This window comes from Anas acuta, chromosome W (genome assembly GCF_963932015.1).
Source record: "Anas acuta chromosome W, bAnaAcu1.1, whole genome shotgun sequence".
NCBI lineage: Eukaryota > Metazoa > Chordata > Aves > Anseriformes > Anatidae > Anas > Anas acuta.
In genome coordinates, this window is record NC_089016.1 from 19,808,535 (window position 1) to 19,830,117 (window position 21,583).

Sequence of the window (21,583 nt, forward strand, 5' to 3'; positions counted from 1 at the left end):
ACGTATGATTCCCCATAATGTGCAACTGCTTACCAGCGAGGGGCAGTTGTGTGCATGGGTCTGCTTCTCTCAGCTCGAGCTTCTTCGCAGCTCCGGTGTGCCCATTTCCATCAACTTTCTGTACGAGCGACTTAGTGTACGAGATTCTTTGAGCGGTTTGCTGAGTTTGGCCGAACCTATCTTCATGAGGCGATCAAAGTGCCTGTTCCCGTCCTGGTCTCCGTTCTGCTAGCCTGTTCCTTTTCATTCCTTCTTTCTGCTTCTTTATTGATGACATAACTTCATTTTATTGTGTTGCCTTTTTTTTTTTTTTATCTCAATGACAGTCTCCCCTCTTATACCCTTCTCTCCACAGCAGTTCTTTTCAAAACATTTTTTTATTGGTCAAACAACTTTGAATATAACAACAACAGCAAACACCCAGAAACTTCCATGCCTTAATGGCTGGAGAACAAGTAACCAGAGACTGCATGGAGTCTCCTGAATCACCCTTCTTTGTTCCCTCTAAACTCTTTTACATTCCTGATGGACTCATTGTTAAGAGTCTGATGTTATCATCAACAATGGGGCTTTCCGACCCCCATGGCCACATTCCCAAATCTCCCCCTTCTTTATTAATATCAACCATTTTCTCGACACGAATTACCACTCCATATATAACACCAGGAATTGCTTTCCCCACCTTACATGGCAGAAATCCCACACCCAGTGTTTTCTCTATCAGTTTGGACTCATGAGGTGTGCCACCTTCTGTGTTGGATGGGAGCGACGGTGGGCATCACTGCTTAATGGGATCGTTGAAGGAGCACAGTGGGGACATGTTTTTTGTAGATGCCCATGTGAGCAAGTGCTGAGTACCAATGAGGTTTTACTGTCCCAGATGCTGACCCACTGTTTGCTACCACAAGACCCACCTTACGTAAACAACACTAAAGGCAATTTGGTTTGGCGTCCCATAGGACTGGGATACAGAGCACAACAGACCCATTTCTTGAGTCCTCTAGTCCTCTCCTCCATCCTATCTCAACCTGCTGCTTCTCTGCTAGTGACTTGTCTCCCTGGGAAGGTGGGCTTTGAGTTGTGTCCACTGGTTTTCAAAAAGCTCCCAAAACCACCACGTCTTAAGTATCTACTGTGGTGGTTTTACTCAGGTGGGCAGCTGAGTTCCACCACGGCCACTCTCTCACTCCTCTGTCCTCAAAGAGGAAGGGGGAGAAAATATGACTCAAAGAGCTCGTGGTTTGAGATGAAAATTATTTATTTAAAGGTAAATGGAATGAAAAACAACAACAACAACAACAAACAAACACAAGGCTGTGTGGAAGCACAGAGAGAAAGGGAAAAAAAAGTTATTCTCTACTTCCCATCAGTGGCGATGTTCAGCCATATCCTGAGAAGCAGGGCCTCAAAACGGATAGCGGTTGTTCAGGAGGACAGCCCCCTCCCCCACGAGAGCCCTCCTTTTTATTGCTGAGTGTGACATCGGGTGTTATGGAGTATCCCTTTGGTTGGTTTAGGTCAGCTGCCCTGGCGATGTCCCCTCCCCATCACTCACCCACCCCCAGCCTGCTGGCTCTTGGGGGCTTGGAAGGAGTCCTGATGCTGTGCCAGCACTATGCAGCAATAGACACAACACTGGAGTGATATCAGTGCTGTTCCAGCTACGAGTGCAGAGCACAGCACTGTGTGGGCTGCTGCAGGGAAAGGTGCATCCCAGACAGACCCAGCACACCTACCAAAGCATTGCAAGTCAGCTTGCTGTTGCACGGGGTTTTTCTGGTCTCTGTGACCTCCTAGGACGATGTATTTGGTGATGGAGGTCCAGCTTGCCAAATGCCATGGCCCTGAGGCTCATTCACAGAAGTTTGTGTTATGCCGCTTGGGTCAGTGTTAAAGGAGTGGTACAAAACCTTGCCTGGTCTGGTTAGGATACACAAGGAATATATGGGTTTCTGGAGGGGTTCTCTCAAAGCAGGTGAGTTTGTACCTGCTTCTTGGTCTCCTGATTAATGGGGTGCTGAAATTGTTCTTTGTCACCTAAGGACCAGGAAAAGATTGCTGGGGAACTCTTAAAAAGTTTGCACCATTGTAATCACACTGGTTCAATCACATCTTGTTCGATTCAAAGGTCAGATCAGGCTGATTTCCTTAGTGGAAGGAATTCCTCATGTGTGCGTAGGATGCTGGCAGGTACCTCACAGGGCTTTTGGTGGAAAAGGACAGGAGAGCGTTACAGAGGGGAACACAACCCCATGGCTTGGAGAGGATGGTGTAAAAGCCTCAGAGTTAATCAGTCTCCTATTTCCAAAAGGTATCCAAGTTCCTATTTTCAACATACATGTAAGTGTGGATCCTTTGTGCTTCCGCCGTACGCAGCATGGGAGTGTCTCACGTCTTTGGAATGACCAGAGCAATGAGGGGCTGTTCTGCAGGAACCTGCCTTGGAGTCCTTGGAGGACTGTCACCTGCAGCAGTGGCTTCTCCTCTCAGATGGAGGAGCATTTCTGCCATCCTTCAGAAAGCCCTTGCGTGGGGATAAGGAGCTGGAGCAGAGACTCAGCCCCTTTTGGCTGATATATGAAGCAAAGGGGTGGGAGCTTTCCCCATCTCTCCTCAGCATGCCCCAAATACTTATTGTTTTGATAACAGGATTACAGAAATGTCCCCAAGTTTTCTCATGCACTGTCCCAGTTTGCTTCCTACCGTTAACTTGGCTTTCCACTTAAATGATCAGGAAAAAGCAGTCTGGCTTTTTTTTTTTTTACCTTTTTCATTTTGTTTTGTTTTAATGAGATTCAGAGCTGGGGAAGGCAGAAATATTCTCCTTCCCCGGAGAGCCATGGGTGGCTGTCAGGGACAGGTTCCTCTTCCTGCAGCACAAGGCTTGTGTAAGCGCCGCTAACCCCTCCTGCTCGCGCCCATGCTGAAAACAGGGTCATCTGGGGTGACTGTAGCAGGGTGGGCGCCCCTGCCCTGCCTCTCCACTCATAGTCCAAAGCCCCATTACACCAATCTGGGTCTCCTCTGTGGCCACCGCTTTGCTGAGGGACATCCCAAGGGCTCATCCACGTGACCCCAGCTGGGGTCTCGTGTTGGGGCGAGCATGGTCCTACATGGGGACAGCCCAAAGGATGGTCACTGTGAGCTCAGGGCCAGGCAGGGAGCATCCCAGATCCACTGGCAGCTCCGCTGAGGAGCATAAGCAAGCTGATATATTTATTTTCCCTTTATATTTGATTTTACAGACCTTTAGGGACTCTCAGCCACCTACAGTGATTAGTTCAACTGATTAAGCTGCTTTTCCTCTTGTGGCAAACTCCCTTTGTGAAGGGTTTTCAATAGCCACACTGCCCGGGACATTGTTCCTGTACAATTTCCTTTCAAAACACCATAAAGGGTACTCCACCACTTTACCCTGCAATAAAATATTACAGGAATCAGCTCTGCCCAACTCAGTCTGCACAATGCTGGAGTGAGGTGGAGCCTTCAGCAGGGGGGATCTGAGGTAAGGAGAGGTAAAGCAGAAGTTTTCTGCTTGTTTTGTTGTTGTTTGTTCATATGAGGATCCAGGGTCACCTAGGGAAGCGAACAACAGACTTAAAGCTCAGAGAAGGAAAGAAATGCTGCCTCGCACATCTCTGGTTGTACAGCCTTGCCAGGCAGGCTGGAGAGGATGTGGATGCTCTCCAGGTACCCAGGGTACGTGGTGCAGGGGGAGAAGGGCTGTTCCTGCTGAGGACACACATGGAAAGCAAGCAGCTGAAAACTGTCCATCTAATAAAGACTGGAAATCGGAGGAAGATCTGCTTTGATTGCCACCAAGGGGGTAACAGGAGTAAGGAACTGGATGGGGTTGCAATGCACAAGGTCCTCCCATGTTTGTAGTTACCCCAGTACCTTCCTTTCTCACCAGGCTACCAGGTAGATTCATACAAAGAGTGGGTGTCACTGGGACCTGGTTGGCCCATGGGCAAGGCAGTGATGGAGCAGGACAGAGATGCTATCAGGAGGAGCCAAGCAGAATCCCCTTCCTCCTGGCAGAGCAGCACTGGCGAGACATGCTAGCATTGCCCAGTCCTGCTGCCCTTACTTCCAGGCATCAAGGAGAAGGCTCTGCCAGGGGTCATGGCGCTGGCACCCCTCTCCCAGGAGGAGGGAGCTGAGAACAAAGACTTCACTGGGCTCCTCATTGAAGGAATAGCCCCTGAATGATCAAAAAGCCAGCTTGTGATGACCCGCGGGCATCCGCTGTGGGTGACTCAGCCTCGGGTGGAGCTGCTGGGACTGCACTGCAGCTTCTCATCAAGAAGGACCTCTTGGAGCTGAGCTCTGGAGGTGGTTTGGTTCCCGTGGGGCCCCTTGCTGCCCTTGCAGCATGCTCTGGGTTCAGTGAGTGGGACACGCAGGAGGACTGTGGTGGTCCAGAGACATCCCTGTGCAGCAATCCCAGCAGAAGGTCAAATAGCTCCACAGAAGCCATCTGAAGATCAACTGAGTTTGTATCTAGCATCAGGCCTGGACAGGCTCATCTAAGAGCCGCTTGCCTGGCCCAGCACTGTCCCCAGAGTGGCATGTGTGGAGTTTTTCATCACCCGAGTGGTCCATTTAAAACAGCAGCAGCAGTGAGTGGAGCAGTTAGTGTTTAGCATTGGTAGGGAAGTTTGCTTTGACTGTCGCCTGTGCCTCGGTCTGTGGTGGGGTGACAGGGGGTTTCCACCCAGCTGCTCTGCTCCTGCTGCTGTGGCCAGCACTAAGCTCTTAGGTGCTGAGCAAGTCAGGAGAGTGTGTCCAGCCCTGAGGCACCCCCAAAGGCAGATGGTGCAGCTGCAGTCCTGCTGGAAAACGCACCATGCAAGGCAATGACACATCTACAACTCCTGTACTGGTTGGGCTGCCACTGACTATAACGTGAGTCTCAGTCCCCACCTCCTATTTGGTCTCTGACATGGCAGACACCTAAAATTGGATGATCTGAACCCACAGTCTGTGTGAAGCTTGTGACCTTCTCCTCATGTCTATATTCTCCATGCTGTACGTGGTATTTTCTCTTGCTGCTGTAATCTGCTGGGGGAGCAGTTCTGTACTCTAAGAACACAAGCACAGGACCCAAGGCTCTCCACCATGGCTGGACTGGTAAATTCCTGCACAAGACTGAGCAACCCTACAGTAACCCAGAGCTGCATGGAGAGAAAGGAGGATTCTCCTTCTTCTGAGCCCAAGCGGGAATGTCCAAAGGTGGCAATCGCAAGGGCTTGGAGAGCCTTGAAGAGCTTTACGCTGAGAGATCTTCTTGCCCCTACAAATGAAAAATGAGTCTGGCCATCTTGCAAGAACAGGTTTCCTTGCTTTATTTCACCTTACCACGTTGACCAGAGCCAAGGAAGTCTGAAAATCAAAGAGCTGTGGGAGGAGTTGAACCAAACCACCTCACGCTGGAGGAAGCACTGGATCAGGGATTTGTTTCTGTTCTCCCTTCAGCAAGAACAAAGACTTGAGACCGAGCATCCCATCCTCTCCCATCTCATGGAGGAGAAATCTCTTCTTACCAATTAGCACCTTCTTCTAGAGTGTTTCTTCTCCACTGGTGGGCAGCTGGGAGGTGGGCACACCTGAATCAGGGGTGTTCTAAGGCAGGGGATTGTCTGCGACAAGGTGGTGCCATCTCAGGTTAGGCATTGCAGGGACACTTCTGGCACTTGCATTTCAGACAACGTGTGATTTGGGGAAATGCTCATTGAGCTCTTGGATCCTCAGGTCTACCTAAGCTCTGGTGTGAATGTATGTGCGCTTGGATTTGGTCCTAAATGTCAAGAATAAATGCATACACCCAGGTTTGTCATGGGCATTTGAAATTGTGGGAGGGTCAGGAATGGACCCTAGAGTTATATGACTTGTAGTTCTGCATGTGAATTTTAAACCTATTGTCCAATTTGTGTTTAAAGGATGATATTGCCTTTTTTTACATCAAAACCTGCTGTCCTGCGTTCCTGAGTATCTGGTTCTGAGTTCCCAACTATCTGGTTCTGCGTTCCCATACATCAGCCCCTTATCTGCTATTTCTTATCTTAATTAAAATGCTTCTCCCTCTTGTTTAACCTCCTTATTTTTCACTTTTTACTCAGAGATACATATATAACTGCAGTACAAATCTCTCCTGGTGGGAGAGTGAATAGAAATGAGTTCATAATTACAGAGTATAGAACTGATGCGTTTGCTTTTTCACTATTTTAATTGAGGTTTTCAGAAAGGAAGAGAACTTAAAACAATAGAGAAATGTCTTTTGTTCTTACAGGGCCATTTATTGAGGGGGTTGCAGTGAATGGAGAGGATGTTTATTAACGAAAGCAACAATATCAAGACGTTATTTTAGTGCAGAATTGTTGTTCCTCACCGGAACAAAACAAAATGTTTCAGATGAACTTGCTGAAAACTGGTGTCGAGCGAAATGATTTGCAGTGCTTTTACTGCAGACAGTTTTGGAACAGGAGAAAGGGAGAGGAAGGGAAGGAGCCGAAAAGGTTGAAACACCCTTTTCCTTCTCAGTAGTATTTCCAAGTGTAATTTAATTAGGCTTAACAGTACATGGGGCTGAACCCCTGAAGCGGTGTCTGGAAATCAGGTTTTCATCCTCCTCCATGCCCTCCTGTCTCCTCTGTGCCCTCCCGGGAGCCGGTAGCGAGACACGGAGCCACCGAGGAGGCTTTCCTTGGGGACACAGAGGAAACAGCCCAAGCCCATGAGGGATGTCCCGGCCACCCACACCGAGGAGCTAAGCTAGCCTGGTGGTGTGTGTCTGTGGGACAGCCCTTGTCTTCAGCAAATTTAGGACCAATGATTCCTTTTTTTTAAGGGCAGAAGTAAGTCTCTGTCTGCACTGATTGGAGGCAGTATGAGCATCTGGCTAAATCACAGTATTAAGAGTGCAATGATACAAGCAAGAGCAATAAACGCCTCTAGCCGCCGGAAGCACCTAAGGGTGCTGTTAAATCAGCAGGCTCTGTCCTGCTGAACATTTAGAAACTTGAAGCAGCAGGGAAGGACAGGCCCCGTGTCCAGGAACACCCGTGCTAAAGGCGCAATTCAGAAAGAAGTTGGGGAAGCTGCATGGCCAAAGTCCCACATCTTGGAGAACCACATGAAGAAACCCTCATGGAGGTGCTGGATCTTCGAGGCAGGGGTCCTCCAGGATGCAGAGGTTGTACACAGAAAGGTGGCGAGGCAGCAGCCAGTAATAACTGCACGCCTGCCTCGGAAAGTGGGGCCATGCCAGGGCTGTGGACGAGCTGTGCATCAGCCAAGGTGTTAGTTACAGGCAATTTAGAGACAGATCATTCAGTTTCATTGATTTTGATTGTCCACAACATCGCTGTGAGTTATTACACTAAATTAATTCTCCCAACTGCAGGTCCCCAGAGGGCAATACTGTCTTGGCGGTTTGTTCCTAAAAGGGCTCAGCTGGGTGATTGTGTTACTGCAGCTTAATGAATGGCCGCACGTGAGCTGGTTGCTGGTAATTGCCTGCGCTCCTGGCTGTAGGCGCAGAGTGCATTACACTGAAAATCCTGCACCCAGCCCAGAGATGGCTGGCCTCAGACGTGTGCCACAGGCCAAGCACGTGCCTTGCACATCAGCACTTTCCCGTTTGCAATCACCTGAGCAAAGGTGGCGGTGGGCTGGAGCCGAAGGTGAGTGCGAGCAGAAGGGGAGCTGCATTTGGTCACACTGGAGCGCCCCACTCCCTGCCCAGCACACGTCTGGGGCTGCCACCCATCAGCTCTCTCCCCTTCTCCAGGAATTTGCAGCTGGAGGACTGGCAAGGCCACGCTTGTGCCCAGGAGCTCCTCTTGGGTTTTCTTTGTGGGGTTTTGTCAGTGTGCTTTTTGGAACCCATGTGAACTTCTGATACTCACAGCTCCAATAGCCTGACCGCATATAGCATGCATACACTGTATATTATATCAATTTAACTGTGTATTATGTGAAGAAATATCTCCTTTCATTTATTCTGAACCGTCCTTCTGTTATCATGAGAGTTAGCCCCTCAAAGTGCTGTGCCTGCCTTTGCTCTCCGCTTGTACCAGCAACATGGGAGTCAGCATTCAAAATGGGTTTTACAATTTTCAAAGCAAGACCATCAACAAATTCAGCAGCACCTGCTCTGAGATCATCCCCCCAAGGCACCTGGTCGTATCAGTGTAGGTGATGCTGTGACTTATTTAAGTAAATCACGTAAATCACCCAGGGATTTTTCATCTCCATATTAAAAAAAATAAAGTGAATTACTCTATTTTTGGATATTTATTAACTGTTTCATATTCCTGCTAGAGCCACAGAAGTCTGTCTCCAAGGGACCATCTGTGGGAAAGACAGTCCCTGGATTGATTAGGACGATGCTGGGGTCGATAACAGCCATGAAGGTGCTGAATATCTACTCTTTCTCTGATAATGTCTTTGTTTGGCCTGATGGCCTCTAGACATGAGTGGACAAGAGGCTTCTTTCATTTAAACTGACCTATTTTAATTAATTTTGTTGTTACATGTCACTGCAGACTGCAGAGTGAAAGCAAAATCAGGAACAACCACCCACAGCAGTGTTTTTTCCCAACACAAATATCTATGCTGCTGAGCGGGTTTGCTCCAGTCTGGGCATGGCTTGATGATACAGGAGTTTCATCTCATTCCTGTTCCCTTCTGCTCTCTTCCCCTTCTGTCCCTTTTTGTGGTGGCATTGCTTTTTTGGGGGGCCACCCGGTCATTGAGGTTGGATAGGCGATTCTTCAGAAAACTGCTTTTGCTCCGCCCTTGTGTCCTATCTGAAGCTCGATCTGTTTTCTGGGGCAGCTGGGTTGCTCAGCCTGCCCCAGCCCACAGCGGGCAACAGGTCACCCTCTCTTTGTGTGTCACTGGGGCTAACACAGTGTAGTGGGTTTACGTGGCAAGGTTTTGGTAGCAGGGAGCCATAGGGGTGGTTTCTGTGAGAAAGATCTAGAAGCTGCCCCATGTTTGGGAAGGGCCCCATTGTTTTCCAGAGCTGAGCCAATAAGCGATGTTGTTTTGCGCCTCTGTGAGAGCAGATTTAAGACAGGGAAAAAAAACGCTGCGCCACACAGCAGCCGGGAGAGTCAAGGGAGTGAGAAACAGCCTTGCAGGTGCCAAGGTCAGTGTAGAAGGAGGGGGAGAGGTGCTCCAGGCGCCGGAGCAGAAGTCCCCTGTGGCCTGTGGTGAGGACCATGGTGAAGCAGGCTGTCCCCCTGCAGCCCATGGAGTACCACGGTGGAGCAGGGTTCCATGCTGCAGCCCGTGGAGGAGACCATGGTGGAGCAGGTGGCCCTGCACCGACGGAGGCTGCTGCCTGTGGAAGACCCCTGCCGGAGCAGATTCCGGGCCGGACCTGTAGCCTGTGGAGAGGAGGCCACGCAGGAGCAGGTGACCTGGCAGGAGCTGCTGCCCGTAGGGGACCCAGGTTGGAGCAGTTTTCTCCTGAGGGACGGACCCCGTGGTACGGACCCATATCTGGAGCAGTTCTGGAAGAGCTACTGCCTGTGGGAAGCCCACGCCGGATCAGTTCATCAAGGACTGTATCCCATGGGTGGGACCCCACAGCACAGGGGACGAGAGTGACCGAGAAGGAGCGGCAGAGAAGAAGTGCTGTAGACTGACCATAACCCCCGTTCCCCCGTTCCCCTGCGCCGCTCGGGGGGAGGAGGTGGAAGAGGGTGGATGGGGGGGAAGGTGCTTTTGGTTTCTTTCCTTTGTTTCTCACTTCTCTAGCTTGTTAGTAATGAGCAATAAATCTTACTATCTGTCTTCTTATGCTGAGTCTGTTTTGCCCGTTACAATAATTATTGCGTGATTTTCTCGTCCTTATCTCAATCCTTGAGCCCTTTTCACATATTTTCTCCCCATTCCTCTTTGAGGAGGGGGAGTGAGAGAGCGGCTGTGGTGGAGCTCGGCTGCCCACTCGAGCGGAACCACGACACACAGGAAAAATGTATGGGGCCGTGGAGGTCTTGTCTGTTCTGAGCATCCCTCTGATGCATTTTGAAGCAAGGGTGCACTCTGTGCTAGGAGAGTCCATTCCCAGTGCTCCGGATCATCCCAGTTTCCCATTTAAAACGGGATGCTGGTGCCCAAGCAGCGAGGGTTAGCACCGATGCTACACTGGAGCTGCAGAAGGTGACCCAGCTCCGTGCCTCACCCCAGGCTGCATGTTCCCATCCAAACCCGATGGCAGCCAAACTGTGAAACCCATCCAAGAGAAAGTAAATTTTTGGCACAGCTCACAAGCATTTGTGGTAGTGTCGTGGTTTGACCCGGCCAGCAGCTAAACACCACGCAGCTGTTCGCTCACCCTCCCCCCTCCCTCTCTGGGACGGGGGAGAGAAATGGAAAGTGAAGCCCGTGAGTTGAGATAAAGACAGTTTAATAAGACAGGAAAATAATAATAACAAAATAATAATAACAATAATAACAATAATGATACAATGGTGATAATACGAAAGTAATAATAATATGTACAAACAAGTGATGCACAATGCAATTGCTCACCACTCGCTGACCGATGCCCAGCCTAACCCCGAGCAGTCCGGCCCCCTCCCCCCGGCTAGCCACCCCTATATATTGTTTAGCATGACGTCAGATGGTATGGAATACCCCTTTGGCTAGTTTGTGTCACCTGTCCTGGGTCTGTCCCCTCCCAGCTCTTACTGCACCCCCAGCCTGCCCGTTGGCAGGACAGAGCAAAAGGCTGAGATGTCCTTGGCTTAGTATAAGCACTGCTCTGCAACAATTAAAGCATCGGGGTGTTATCAGCACTCTTCTCATCCCAAGCCAAAACACAGCATTCCACCAGCTACTAGGAAGAAAATTAATTCTGTGCTAACTGAAACCAGGACAGGTAGCATGAGAGAGAAGGCAGGGAGAGCAGGAGGAAACTCTTCTTTTGACAGTGGGACGGACGCATTTACATGTGCTATTTGGGAAAGTCTGCCTTAGGATTGTCACTGGATTATGATTAGCCAATATCCAGATCAATCCTAGCTCCCAAAGCTCCACACTAAATGCTATAGCAACCCATATCATTTTTGTAGAAGTTTGTTAAGTGCCCGATAAAGGCTTCTGGCACACATAAGTCTAAAAGCATCTCTGTTGCTTGGGTTGCAACAACCCAAGATTCCTGTGTTGGAAGTAATTGCTTGCTATGGACTATGGGTCAGCTCTTGTGTTTGGACAGCTGTTAGGAGATCCTGTCAGAGTTCATGTTAAATCTTGCTTTAGCTTCTAGAGGAAATATATTTATTTCTTCACTAGAAAGCAATGGTATAAATAGGATATGGAAAAACCTAGGATGTTTCCTTGCTGCGGGTCAAAGAGTCACAGAGGTCTGTAGGAAGACAGCTGAACAAAACGGCAGCAGGTGGGGTTCGTGTGTGCCACTTAGGATGTGTCTTTAGGGACAGGACCATGGAGGGATGGAGCAGGGCTGTGTCTGGGAGCCCGTGCATCTTGGCACAGGTTTAAATTTTATATCTCTTGGATTATCTGATCTTGGGATAACTGTCAGTCTTGGTGTATTTTTACAGGAGGGAGCCTGGAGTCTGAGCTATAAGCTCTTTCATTGCAAAGCAGTAAAAGATATAGATATAAGATATAGAAGAGATATATAAGATTATATATAAGATATAAATAAGATTTTATATAAGATATAGAATATATATTCATTCAACTCACATTCCTACCAGTAGTCCAGGAGCCGTGTGTCCAGGAGCAGCAGATTCTTGGGAAACATTGTATACTGTGGTTGTGTGTTTCAGTTTTAAACTACTTCAACTGAAATGGATTAATTCCCTTGTCACTGTATTTTCCTGTGGTTTTCATGTAATTTTTGCTATAAAGTTTACAGTACAGTAAGAATCCAAAAACATAATTTCAAGCAAAATAGTTTATGAAGAAAACTATTTCCGAGCGATTTCTACATGAAATCACTGATTGATTTCTACACCAGTCTGGGCAGACAGCCTTGAAGTCCAGGGGGTGTCTTCCTAGCTGGTCACTCGCTCTGTGCAACAAGGGCCTCTGTCTGGAAGTCCCTAATGATTTGTGGGAGATCCAGCAAAGTGCTTAAAGAGCTGTTTTGGAGCTATCTCACATGCCATCTGTACTTGGGATGTCTTTCCCAATCTGGTGTTTCAAAACAGCTACTTAAATTCCTCCAGAAGATTTGTTTCCATGAACAAATCTTCATGAACAGCTTAGAAGAAAAGCTGACTCAGGCCGCCCATGCAGCCAAGCACTGCAGCACAAGAGGACTTTCTTTGGACTTCAGCAGAAGACAAGTTTGCTCTTCAGTGCTTTGCTGAGTCTGCTCCGATGGACGTAGTGCTGCGTCCTTTCAGCCCAACAGCACTGTCACTGCTCCTGTGGCCCAGCCTGCAGAATGGTCCCTGTGGCTGGGCTGTCCACCACCGTGGTGGGAGCAGCAGTGGGGCCTGATGGTGTGAAGGGATGCTGCAGGAAGGTGCAGGGAGAAATTAGATCTCTTTCTGTGTTTGGAAAGGCTAAATCAATCAGCATCCCATAGCAGAAATAGGGCATTCCATGAGGGACCATGCCTTGCAGCAGTCCTATGCCATTTTTTGACAGATTACTGCATGGGCTTCCTGTTTGAAGCCCTCCAACACTGCCCTTTTCTTTTATGGTGGGTCTATGTATGTTGTAAGGGCCAAACAAAATCATATCTAGCAAAGAAAGACATGATGTCCAGGCCCGAGGGAAGGCTGTCTGCTGCAACTGGGCCCCAGAACCAAGGTGGCGAAGAGAGGAGTTGTTCCCAGGTAGGCGACTTCTCTGAAGATTTCATAATGCTCTTCCCAGCAGCCAGATGCTTTTGCTGTGAGCCTCATCAAAAGCATCTCTACCCACATAACATTTTTGTTGGCTGTGCTGGCCCTCTAGAGTTCATTGCATGTTTTCAGAGATGCATACATGTGAGACTTAAAAGACTCATTACAGCTCAAATGTCCAAAGATGATTGCAGAACCAGATCACCACATTTTGACAGGTGGATTTTCTGTGCTTCCAAAATGCCGTGTCTGTCCAGACACTTGGGCTGTTCCTAATGATGGGATAGATTTTGACCTTAGTGACAGAAAAGCATAAAAGAAGTGTGAACAATTTCATTTTTGTTTTCAGAAGTGAACATGACATCTTGTTCCCTTCTCATCTGAGAAAAATGCAAACAAAAATGAAACTGGAGCCAAGCAAAACCAGTTTGAGAGAGAAAGCAAAAGGGAAAACACACAGGAGTCCTGTGTTCTTCATGCTTGGAGCTGGTGGTTGCTGCTTTCTGTGGGGTTTTGGGGTTTTTGATTAAATTGCGTGGAACCATCAAGCTTATTTGATTGTTTCCCACTCTCAGTCATAGCAAGGGTAGAAAGCAGCCATGGCTGGGCTGTAACGTTCCCTGCACCAAACGATAACAGTACATAATGCTGAGTTATTGTTATACGTGCACATACAAAATCAGAGGGCCTCTAATGGAAGTAGTTTGGTGAAGAATACTTCTTGGAAGAAGTTGAGGTGTAAAATAGAAATTCAGACCTTTTTCCTCATTAGATTAACAGCAAAATTCCTGAAATGCTCCCAGATGGACTTCCAGGACCAGTTTTAGATGCTGTACCATTCCACCAGGTCCTACCTGGGATCCTTCAAGCCCTCTAGTTTGAGCCACAATGTCCCTTAGGTGTCCAAAGACAGTGCCAATGGGCATTTTTGGCTGCAGGTTAGGGCAGATTGGTGCACACGACTGAGGTCGGAGACACAACATAGTCCATACCGCTTCTAGGGTAGAGGGGCTGTGGTGGCATTCAGCCCCTCTGCAAGAGTATGTGGGGAGGACATGGGGATCTGCTGCAAAGGAGGCTTCTGGTGCACCTCTCCAGGAGCTGTGCTGACTCATCTGGTGCTGTGGCTGATGTGGGTAATGGCAATTCCTAATTAATTGCAGCCATGGTAATAGGAATGCCAATTATGCGATACTTTCAAGGCTCAGCATCATACTCCTGTGCCTTTGCTGGTACGGAGACAAGATGCTGACTATGCAGGAGAAAGGATGGAAATGCATCTTCTGTCTCAAAATGCACTGAGGAACGTGTTCAGTCACACACCAGGCGGGTGAAAGGAAGGTTTGACCTTGGCCACAGCACTGCTGTTCATTCTCAGCTTCTTGCCCAGGTGTCTGCAGGTATGTATTAGCTGTTAATTGTTGGCCAGCCTTGGTCATGCCCCTTGGCTGTCAGGCGCTACACGAAAGCAGGACAAAACCTGTGTCCCTCCCCTTCAAGGAGCACAGCATGCCCAGGAGGGTCTGTCCCATGGAGAGGTGCCTCGGATTGAGGGATAGCCTGATGTCCAGGCAGTTTCTTCAAAGGCAAGAGCCGTGATATCCAGAGCACCCAGTCCCTGAGACCGCAGGCAATATCTTAGTCTGTTCGACCACACGGAGTGCTCTGCACCACAGGGTAAATTTCTCAAGTGCTGTTGGAGATAGAGCTGCTTACTTCTCAGTATTTAAAGGAATTGCCTAAGCAAATCTCCATGGAGAGACAGGAGAATGTAACCCCGTGTTGTCCTCTGGCTTTCGACATGCCAGATGAGCGGTAGGGGCTCTCAGAGGACTTGTCTAGCTCTAGGGATATGAGCAAAGCTGATGGGAGGGAGCAACTGTGTTTTAGACCACAGCTGTGCACGTGTCTGGAGTTATTTTCCCCAGCCTTGTGCCCCTTTCCTTGGGAGTGAGCGATGCAGTACAACTTGCAGGAATCCCGTATTTCTGAGCATGTAGGCTGGTAATCACCGAGACCAAAAGATCGAAATGCCGAAAAGACCAAAGTCAAAGATTTGTTTGCATAGGCTCCTCCAACAAAGCAAACATTTGTCAGATCTAAATTCTGTTGAAAGGTATCTTGTTTTGTTAATTTAAAAAAATAAAAATCAGTGGAGAAACAATAGCACAAATGATGCAATCCTATTTCCAGCTTGGCAACCCTGACTGTCTCCCCTTGATTTTTAGTACTTGTACAGTTTCTTTGTAACTCTGAATGTCTGTTTATTTTCCATGTTGACTGATGGCCAAATTCTCAGTCCCACTGAACTCAGTGGGAGTTTTGAGCTGAATCAGAATTGCAAGAGAAAATAGTTATTCAACATGCAACAAAACAGGGGCAACAGGTAGGAGACCATTGTGCTGCAGTGGAGCACAGGAGTGAGTAGGGCAACAGCAGCTGGGTTTTGTGTCTGCAGAGCAAAGGGATGCCCATGTCCCTCGATACCTGTCCACTTTCCCTGGGGCCTCATGTTCTGTTGAGGTTTTTAGGAGTTCCTATGCTTGGGAAGAGGCTGATGCTCATCATCACTGGAAGATTTATGTCTTCACCCAGGCATTTTAACAAAGCATTTGGGTGAGGTAGGGTGGAAGAGGTTAATTTTCTACCAAGACTGGTCTACCATAATACAACACTTCAGAACAAATGTGCCCTGAAAGTAATGCAGGTGCCAGGGCTCCTTCTGCTGTGGTTCATGCCAGCAGTGCAGTACTGTCCCTACGGCTGGCCCATGTCACTGGTGCATAAACTGCTGCCAGGGAAGTCACTTCTACAGGATGTTCCTGCAGACCACAGCCTGTCCTGTGGCCTCAGCCAAGAGTCCATATTTCAAGGATTGCTTTTTGGTCCCCCCACAGTGTTTGGTCCTGCCCTGTATCAGCAGTGTTAAGACAAGGTCAAAGGGGGATGAGTGAAGAGGACAGCCAGTGTTGAAATGCATCTCCTGCCAGTGTTGAAATGCATCTTCCCACACTGAGAGAGCTGCTGTCTCCAGAACCAGCACCTCCTGTGGGTCCTCCAGAATAACCCATGGATTCCCCAAAGTCTTCAGCCCGCAGGTTGGGAAACCCTGTCCCAACAACAGGAGGGACCGAGCGGTGGGAGATCCCCATTCTCATGTCCACCACTTGTCCCTTCTCCTTGCCCTGGTGCCTCCTGGTGCTGCTCCCCATGCAGGCAGCAGATGGGGGACCAGAGCCGAGTGATGGACATCGCAAGCCCAAAGCCCTGGGTCTGGAAGTGCCTTTGGGTTCCCGCACGGCACGGTTACCTGAGCGCGGACACTTATCCCAAGTGAGCCGAGCCACCCTCTGGGTGTGTGCACTCCTGCACGAGCTTGTTTCCATCAGCTTCACCCCCAGCGAGAAGGCAGAGCCGGCTCCAGCCTGTGACCTGTGCTCAGGGGCTCCCATCTCATCCCCCTTCCTGGGGTCTTGGCCTCGGGAGTGCCTCCACTGCATCTGGAAGCAGGGATTGGCCATCCCAATCTGCCAGGCTTTGCAACGCTCTGCAGACAAAAAAAAAAAATTCTAGATTTGGGCCCCGTTCTACCTCTTTTGGCTTTTTGTTCTGTGAAGAGTCCTATTTCTTCTTGGCTTTTCTTCTTCACTGGGGTGTTGGGAAGATAATAGCACTAAACGAGTCTTTGCCTGAATGCTGGATTATTGTCTAGACCCGAGCCTTCTGCCAAGTCACGGACACTGCTTCTTGCTTGCCATTCTCCTTCCTTTGCCTTTTATTTCTAGCATTTTTTTTCCTAACTTGTTTAACTCTGGTGTTTTCCGTCCTGTGGTCAGTGACTGCAGAGCTTTGGTTTGCATTAGTGTTTGCTGTGCCCCTTGCCATGTGAATTTTGCCTTTCAGCTATCCTGTATGGGAACAGAGCTGCTTTTGCTCTCCCTGTCTTGTTGTTAAAGCCCCAAACTGAATAATCTTTCACATTCCACATTGAATTAAGTGGGATGTGTCTTTTTTTTCTGTTAAACTTTTTTTATTTTTTTTTTATTTCACAGTTCTTAAACAGAAACTGTTGGGTTTATAGTATCATTATCTTGAGAAAAAATGTCCCTTCACACATTTCTTGCAGGAATTTATGGCAGTGGGAAGAGGCTAGGTTGGCCTCCAGGTCCTTTCCAGACATTATGGTCTACCCCTTCTTATATTAAAACTTCATCTGTGGGCAGCTTTTATCATTTCTTTGCAATATCTGAAATCTAAATGTAGTGACAGTCTGTTTGGCTGATCACCCAAGACTGGAAGTGTACCCAAACAATTAAACTCTGATATTGAAGAAGAAAGAGCAAAACCACAGAAAGGTTTTGCTGAGTTGTATCAGCAAAACTTTTGCACTTTTAAGCATGTGAGGGCTTAGAGCTAGATAAGGGGTATAACTAACCTTTATTTTGACATTCCCCTTTTAATAAGCATTGCTCTTTATGCATTTCATAAAGCAGTTTATATGATTGCGTTACTGGGAGGAAACAAAGAAATGCCAGGAAAACTTTACATAAAATGGTTGTAGTACTCAACCATTTATGTACTCATAAAATGGTTGTAGGCTCCAGCAAACAGGAAAGCTTCCCCCATCTCTTTTTTTTTTTTTTTTTTTTAATTCCCTGCCATTCAGCTTGCAAAAAAGCATGTCGAATATCTCAGAAAACGGGATTCAGTGGTCTGAGACTAAACACAAATTCCTTCCACTGCTACCAAGAACAAGCCTGTTGGGCCTGCCTTGGCCAAACACGAGCCCTTGCTTTTTGTGGTGGAGAGCCAGTTGGCCTCGCAAAGCAGGTTTTAACTCCCATGGCTGCCAAGGAATACAGATTTGAGGGGCAGCATGATTTGGCAGGCCAGGCTGGGGACGGTTTAGACACTGACCATTGCAATGTATTTGTGAATGGCTGCTTCCTGTGCCCCAGCCCACTTAGCTGAGCAGCACAGATATCTGCTGTGAAAATAAAACTAGTTGCTGCTATGTGGGATGTTTAAAATTAATGGAGCTATTCACCCAAACAGAGGTGGGGGTTTGGGGTAAGGGATGAGACTGAGCCACAGAAAAGGGATTGTGACGGCTGCAAAACCAGCAAGGATGTGGCAACATATGGGCACTGAGGTGCTGGCGCGTTTGCTCCTGCAGCCCTGTGCCAATGCCTGTTTGCCTCAGCAAGGAGAAGGGGGAATGGGCTAAAGTTGCGCCAGGGGAGGTTTAGGTTGGATATTAGGAAGAACTTCTTTACCGAAAGGGTTGTTAGGCATTGGAACGGGCTGCCCAGGGAAGTGGTTGAGTCACCATCCCTGGAGGTCTTTAAAAGACGTTTAGATGTAGAGCTTAGGGATATGGTTTAGTGGAGGACTTGTTAGTGTTAGGTCAGAGGTTGGACTAGGTGATCTTGGAGGTCTCTTCCAACCTAGATGATTCTGTGATTCTATAATTCCGTGATTCTGTGATTCTGCCTCGTGGGACCCTGGAGAGGCTGCCCTGTGCCTCCCCAGCACTGCTCCCAAGAGCCTTGTAAGGAGAGGAGCATTTGAGCATCCCACGTGCTCTCTGAGCAAATACCAAGCGTTAAAAAGGCAGCAGGCACACAGGGAGCTGCCACTGCACTTAGGGCTAACCCTAGCGCCAAGATCTTTAAACAAAGACGGTCGCTGCTGTTTGGTGCCTCAGGGTTAACCCACTCCAAAGGAGCAGCACCAGGTGGCAGTCAGCAGCCCAAAGCCTTGCCCTTCAGGGTGACGAGAGACCTTTAAACTTCCTTCGCTCTTTTTCTGTGCACGTATGTGTGTGTCGCAAGCCCTGATAATCTTGTCTTCACAGCCTGTGTGGAAATCTGAAATGTCCACGTTCACAGAATCACAGAATCACAGAATTTCTAGGTTGGAAGAGACCTCAAGATCATCGAGTCCAACCTCTGACCTAACACTAACAGTCCTCCACTAAACCATATCCCTAAGCTCTACATCTAAACGTCTTTTAAAGACCTCCAGGGATGGTGACTCTACCACTTCCCTGGGCAGCCCATTCCAATGTCTAACAACCCTTTCGGTAAAGAAGATCTTCCTAACATCCAACCTAAAACTCCCCTGGAGCAACTTTAGCCCATTCCCCCTTGTCCTGTCACCAGGCACGTGGGAGAACAGACCAACCCCCACCTCACTACAGCCTCCTTTGAGGTACCTGTAGAGAGCGATAAGGTCGCCCCTGAGCCTCCTCTTCTCCAGGCTGAACAAGCCCAGCTCCCTCAGCCACTCCTCGTAGGACTTGTTCTCCAGGCCCCTCACCAGCTTCGTCGCCCTTCTCTGGACCCGCTCAAGCACCTCGATGTCCTTCTTGTAGCGAGGGGCCCAAAACTGAACACAGTACTCGAGGTGCGGCCTAAGTTCAGTGGGAGGGTGCAAGACACTCTGGCCACATCTGCTGGCAGGAATTTCCTCTTGCTCCAGCTTCCTGGAGGAGGGAGCAAGAGGAAAGTTTCCTCACCCTTGGGCTGTTTTTTCACAGCTCAGTGCAATGGCGTCTGCTTCTGAGGAGCCCTGTCATGCCAGGCATATTTCTGGAGATGACACGAGCTTTGAATGCAAAAGCAAAGAGGCTGCCAAAGCATTTCTTCCACTTGGCTGTTGGGTTTTAGGGGACCTGTAGTCTTGGCTACTGCTTGCAGTGAGGGGCGAGCACTGGCTTCCGAGCCATGCTGGTCCCTCCAGCAAACCACTCATGGGCATTTCCTCCTCTTTGTGCCTATTGAATGTCCATGTTGCCCTCTTTGAGCCACATTCTTACTGCCTCCTGTCCAGATCCACTGGTCCTGGCTCCCCATGCTGCTGGAGCTGAGCCTGGTCCTCAGTTTCTTCATACACATCCCCTGCATAGCAATGATGAAGGACGTGCATAAGGGAAATAGAAGACAGGGCAAAACCATTTGGTGTGGGCACCTCTTTTCCTTGGCAATTTACTTTTTAACTTTTTTCTTTCTCTGTTAGAAGATCTTGATAGGCTGGAAATGGCATGCTGCAAATGAGCACAGCGGTACGCCCAGCTGGTGCAGAGGAGGAGACATGCAGGGGAGCGATACTGCAGGCCAGGCATATCGGGATGACTTGAGAAAAACATGACTTCTGACATTTTTTCCCTGCCTGACTTCCAGCTGCTACTATGAAACTAACCAAATATTCCCTGGTTTAGTATGGAAGCAAGTCTTCATCTCACAGAGAACCACAGGGCAGCTTTTCCTGGGAACCAAAGTCATGTTATCCAATTACTTATGAAAACTTTCAGATGAAATATGCTAGTTAGTACTGGATCGTGTTAGATACCATTAAATTGGCTCCTCTTTTGCACTTGTGTGTCCGGAGAGTCACCCCGAGGGCCAGCCTGTTTTGTTGAGTCAGATGTGCTGGCCCAGTTGGTGTAACACTGACCTGCCAAGCAAACATGATATAGTTTAGCACGGGATTTTTTAGGTGTCGTGTGGTTTGAGTCTGGGGTTTGTTTCCTTCTCTCCATGAAGGATGCATTTGATGTAGGGGGTTTAGAAACATTAGTTGCTATGAGACAGTGCTGCTGGAGTAATTTATATGAATGCAGAGGGCTGAGATCATTAGGTAGCCTGTTCTTATGTCATTTCCATGACACTGCAGACACTACATGAATGAAGCCATTTTGTGAGTAAATATGGTTACTGGTGCCTGCTCAGAAAAGACCTACCTCATCTTTGTTGCTCTTCTGCTACTAGTCTGTGCAAAAAAGGGCATACTGACCTCTTTCTTTGACTTCCCAGGCGACAGCAGAGACTTCCCGGAGGGAACAAGTCTCAGCAGCACACAGATCATCAGCAAGGCGGCACCAAACACAACAGGGACCACCAGAAACTCTACCAAGGTGGCCAGGCCCCTCACTCCTCAAGCAGAACGGGCTACCACGGCTACAGCCAGAACCGGAGATGGCACCACAACCAGAAGCACTCAGACAATGACAAAGAAATGCACAGAAACGCCAAAGAGACTGAGAATTTGAAAATTGAGGACACCTCTGTCTGCACGGTGCATAATCCAGTGGAGATGCAGCAGGGCCCAGAGGCGGTGGAGAAGCAGTCCCAGCAGTACATCCAGGAGCCGGAGACCAAGAGGAAAGACAGTATTCACGAGCACATTGGGGAGAGACCCAAGATCAATTTGCTTCAGTCTTCCAAAGACAGGCTGCGGAGGAGACTAAAAGAAAAGGTACTTTTTGGACTTACCTTTTTTCCAAGAGTCTGGCTGCTGGCCATACAGGGTGGGCTGGGCTCAAGGGACGTCTCCATGTAATGCACCCAACTTATCTTAATCTTCCCAGTGTCAACACTTCTGTTGAAGTGTCTTCATGCTTCTTCAGGAGGTTTTTTACTGACACAGTGCTAAGGCTTTTAGCTTGCCTCCGTGGTTGAGGTTGCTACCAGCTTCAGTTTTCCAGGAGGGACTGGGAGCTCGTCCTTATCCCTGCAAACACCCTCGGGGAAGGCTGGGGCACGTGCAAGCTGCAAGGCAGGCACTCCCTCCCCGGAGGCTGATCCCCACTGACTGCCTCTACTCTGCAGAGTTCATCTGCCTTGCAGAGAGGTCTAAAAAAGGCAATTCATCTCTCCGCAAATACAGAGCGAAATACCAAGCTTTGACTTTTGAGTGCTGAGTATTTGTAGTCGGCTACTTAAAAGTTGATATCTGTT

At 48.6% G+C, this 21,583-nt stretch overlaps 1 protein-coding gene across 13 annotated transcripts in view; it reads left to right on the forward strand.

Moving 5' to 3' along the window:
* The window catches only part of CTIF (cap binding complex dependent translation initiation factor), a 168,910-nt gene that overhangs the window by 103,590 nt on the left and 43,737 nt on the right, over positions 1-21,583 (forward strand). For all 13 annotated transcript variants that reach the window (XR_011090717.1, XR_011090719.1, XR_011090721.1 and 10 more), the window contains one exon: positions 20,660-21,101. Coding sequence is in view for 2 of the 13 variants with exons in the window: in XM_068665217.1 (XP_068521318.1) it covers positions 20,660-21,101 (442 nt within the window). In the remaining 11 variants the exon portion in view is untranslated. The remainder of the gene's footprint in view (positions 1-20,659; positions 21,102-21,583) is intronic.